General features: G+C 41.1%; 1 protein-coding gene across 1 annotated transcript; it reads left to right on the top strand.

Moving 5' to 3' along the window:
- Positions 1–1,176: 1,176 nt before the first annotated feature.
- Positions 1,177–2,103, top strand: LOC109260329 (olfactory receptor 2H2-like). Its single transcript, XM_019438486.2, has one exon. The coding sequence runs from the start codon at positions 1,231–1,233 to the stop codon at positions 2,101–2,103; it is 873 nt and encodes a 290-aa protein (XP_019294031.2). The 5' UTR covers positions 1,177–1,230.
- The last annotated feature ends 2,502 nt before the right edge of the window (positions 2,104–4,605 follow it).

The following is a 4,605-nucleotide window of genomic DNA, read 5'->3' as shown; positions in this document are numbered from 1 at the left end:
AAACCTGTTGAATTATTCTGTTGTATACCTGACACTAATGTGACTATACTCAACAATGTCAATGATACTCAGACTTTTTAAGGAGTTTTCATCATTAACAGATACTGAATTTTTTCAAGCATTTATTCCACATGTATTAAAATAATAATATGCTTTTTTTTCTTTTATTGTATTTATGTTGTATGTATTGATTGAGTTGCATATATTGAACCATCCTTGCATCCCAAGGATAAGTCCCACATTGATCGTGGGGCATAATGCTTTTAATGGGCTGCTGAATTCAGTGTGCTAGCATTTTACTGAGAATGTTTGCACCTATATTCATCAGGGATATTGGTCTGCAGTTTTCTTTTCTGCTGGTGTCCTTATCTGGATTTTGTATTAAGGTAATACTGCCCTTTTTAAACGAGTTTGGCAGTGTTCCTTCCTCTGATTTTTTTGGAAGAGTTTGAGGTTTGGTGTTATTTCTTTTATAAATATTTGGTAAAATTCACCAGTGAAGACATCTGGTCTTAGGCTTTTCTTTATTGGGAGATGTTTTTATTACTGATTCAGTCTGTATAATAGTAATTGATCTATTCAGATTTTCTATGTCTTCCTGATTCAGTTTTGGTAGTTTGTATGTTTCTCAAATTTTTCTCCATTATATCTAGGCTGTGCAGTTTGTTGCCATAAGTTGTTCATAGTGCAAAGGTTAGTTTTATTTTTTTTACGTTGATTTATTTATTTTGAGAGAGAGCATGAGCAGAGAACAGGCAGAGGGAGAAGGAAAGAGAAAGAATCCCAAGAAGGCTCCATGCTCAGTGCAGAGCCCTACACAGGGCTCAATCTCCTGAAACTGTGAGATCATGACCTAAGCCAAAATCAACAGACATTTAACCAACTGAACCACTCAGGCACACTGGCAAGGGTTAGTTTAAAAGAATGACCTACCACAATTTCATGTTCTAGGAGTTTGCTAGAATTATCCACCTTTGAAGAAATTAACAGATGAAAATGTCCAAAAAGGGACAGAGATGAAAGAACAGCCAGTAAAAGTTTACAGAAAATATTAATAGAGAAAGGGTGACGTTCTAAAATCAAATATCACCTTTCTCTACCTCTTTTAGGTGGTGTTCTAACTGATGTGTTGTTCCTTGTAGATTCAGGTGGGCGCTGGATAGACATGCTAATGGCACCGTCCCAGATGGCTTCATTCTCTTGGGCTTCTCAGATAACCCTAGGCTAGAAATGACCCTATTTATGGCGGTTTCTGTCTTTTACACAGTCACACTAGTGGGCAACACCACCATCATACTCCTGTCTCACCTGGACCCCCACCTCCACACCCCCATGTACTTCTTCCTCACCCACCTCTCCATCCTGGACCTCTGTTTTACCACCAGCTGCATCCCTCAGATGCTTGTGAATTTCTGGAGTTCGGACAAGACCATCAGCTATTTGGGGTGTGCAGTCCAGCTCTACATCTTCCTGGGACTCGGAGCTTCAGAATGTGTTCTGCTGCTGGTCATGGCCTTCGACCGCTATGTGGCAGTGTGCCGGCCCCTGCACTATGGAGTAATCATGCACCCACCCCTGTGTCACAAGTTGGCTTTCCTGGTCTGGGCAAGTGGGGTTTTTGGGACATTGGTGCAGTCTCCCACTACCATGAAACTCTCCTTTTGCCATCACCACCAGGTTGACGACTTTGTCTGTGAGGTCCCTGCACTGATCCGCCTGGCTTGTGGAGACACACATGTCAATGAGCTTCAGATCTCAGTGATTGGTGCCATCTTCCTGATGGGGCCCCTCCTGCTCATCCTTGTCTCCTATGGCCGTATCACCCAGGCAGTGCTGGCCATCCAGTCCCAGAATGGAAGGAGTAAGGCCTTCCATACCTGCTCCTCCCACCTGGCTGTTGTTTTTCTCTTCTACTGCAGTGTCACCGCTGTCTATATCCAACCCCGGAGTCATTTTTCCCAGAAGGGAGGGAAATTTCTAACTCTCTTCTACACTGTGGTGACCCCCACTCTCAACCCCCTCATCTATACTTTAAGGAACAAGGACATGAAGCGAGCTTTCAGGAGGCTCCTAGGGAAATACAGAATGTCCAGTGAAGAGTGAGGAGGGGCTCAGACTCAAGGGGAAGTCAGCTTTTGTCCAGTTCATTTGCTGATTTGCATGCATGAGGACTCTCAATCATCAACTCTAAAGAAGAGAGGGGCCAATTGCGTGCTTTGTACAGACAGTGAACTAATGAAAAGTAAATGTGATGCAGCTGGCAATGTTATTCTTAAACTTAAATGTAGGAGAAACATTGCTCTGAGTCAAGCTACCATCAGGAAGTAGACACCATTTTCATTATTATAAAAAGACGGCATGGGGTACCGGGTGGCTCAGTCAGTTAAGCATCTGACTTCAGCTCACGTCATAACCTCGTGGATTCAAGCCCTGAGTTGGGATCTGTGCTGACAGCTCAGAGCCTGGAGCCTGCTTCAGATTCTGTGTCTCCCTCTCTCTCTGCTCCTCTCTGTCTCTGTCTCTCTCTCAAAAATAAATAAACTTAAAAATTTTTAATAAAAATAAAAAAAGAGCATTTGCTACAAGGAATTATTAGCTAGACAGATATTAAAGGAGACAAAGTGCACAAAGGAGCAGCCTCTAGCACTAGGAGAACACAAGGAAAGAACAGGAATGTTTTAAACTGATGGCCTAGAGAAGAGACCCCTGGAAGCATAAATTTTCTGACCTCCTACTTGTGAGTCAGGAGTATTGCTAGCTGGGCTGATGTCACTGAGGAAATGCTGGTTTTGCTCACCACCCAGTGGAGAATGCTGATTCAACCACTTTTACCTAATCTACTGCAGATTAAACGAACAAGAAAGACACCAAAGAAGCAAAGAGGAAAGAGCGAGTCTCCTTCCCAACATTGGCCTGCAGCCCACCTGCCTGTATCACCCCATATGCATGAGGCCTAATAAGAAATGAGCAAGCGAAACAAACATACGACATGCACACTCCTGGCACCAGCCTCACAATGAGGCTGAGTGATTCAAGTGTGGGTTAGAGTTGTCAGACTTTGGCATCTCACAATTCTTAACTCTACAAAAGGAATCCAGAATACAAATCTAATCAAGAGGAAGGCACAGCTGTGGTCATTTTATGGATTAAGGTCAGTATAATTCCCACACATCACTTTTTGTGAAGTAAGGACTCCATGTCTGACCAGAATAATGACAAGAAGCAAGTATATGACTTCTCATTCATGAGGTACCCTAAAGAAAACAATAACATCAAAATTGTTACAATCTTATGACTAAATGCATCTTCACTCTGCCTGGTACATTGGCTTACTTATTTATGTTTTTATCAATTCAAATACTTCAATTCTCTCATTTAAACATCCAAGAATTTCTGTCTAAACCTATTTGATTCTAAAACTAAGAGTAAATTAACAACCTACCTGTCATTTCACCCTATTTCCTTTTGTACTTTAAAACCACTATCACCAGTACAGCCACAATCAATTAAAATAATATGAAAATAGTGGTGCCTGGGTGACTCAATTGGTTAAGCATCCAACTCTTGATTTTGGCTCAAGTCATGATCTCATGGTTGGTGAGTTCAAACCCCCTGTCAGGGGTCCACTGTGAATGTGCAGCCTACATGGGATTCACTCTCTCCCTCTCTCTCTGCCCCTCCCCACTCTTGCTCACTCACCCACACAGGTGCTCTCTCTCTCTCTCTCTCTCTCAAAATAAATACAAATACTTTAAATAATAATAATTATATGAAAATAGGCTATGGAATATGTAAAATAGAATCAAATATAGAATGCGTACAGAAAAAGTTCCCTTAGTGGATGCTAATTGCACTGATTTTTTCTGCCAAGAGTAGGGATCGTGGAAGTTAATAACCTGATATTAAAGGAAAAAAGAAATCCTTCATTTGACTTCATTGTTTCTCAATTCTTCTTTATCTTAGGAATGGTACATTTATTACAGCATTTGAAATATGTTTAGTCAAGTAAAGAAGCTACTTGTTGAAAAATGTGCTTTGAGATTAATATCTAATTTTTCACATGGATTTGGTAGAGTATAATTGTCCAAAAATTGCATAAAGATTGCATTCTTGAAATTGAGACAATTGCGGGGCACCTGAGTGGCTCAGTCAATTAGGCGTCTGGCTTCAGCTCAGGTCATGATCTCACAGTCTGTGAGTTCAAGCCCCGTGTCAGGCTCTGTGCTGGCAGCTCAGAGCCTGGAGCCTGCTTCAGATTCTGTGTCTCCCTCTCTCTCTGCCCCTCCCCTGCTCATGCTCTGTCTGTCTCTGTCTCAGAAATAAATAAAAACATTAAAAAAATTAAAAAAAGAAATTGAGGCAATTGCCTCAGTATTATAAATGTTAGTTGGGTACAACACATTGATTTTCATTATATAGCTGTAAGATGTAGGCATGTTCTGCATATCCATTTAAAGCAGAGTTTGTGTTTAAAAGATGTCTATGAGCCCTCTAAACACGTGTGTGATGCTAGATTTTCCATATGACTTCCTTAGAAAAATTGATAAGAATTGTTCCCAAGTACCCAGACAAGCTAAGATAGGAATCAGAATTGTATGAGTAGGT

Source organism: Panthera pardus, unplaced genomic scaffold (genome assembly GCF_024362965.1).
Source record: "Panthera pardus isolate Hobbes unplaced genomic scaffold, ASM2436296v1 HiC_scaffold_1, whole genome shotgun sequence".
NCBI classification, from domain to species: Eukaryota; Metazoa; Chordata; class Mammalia; order Carnivora; family Felidae; genus Panthera; species Panthera pardus.
This window is presented reverse-complemented; position numbering and strand designations above follow the sequence as displayed.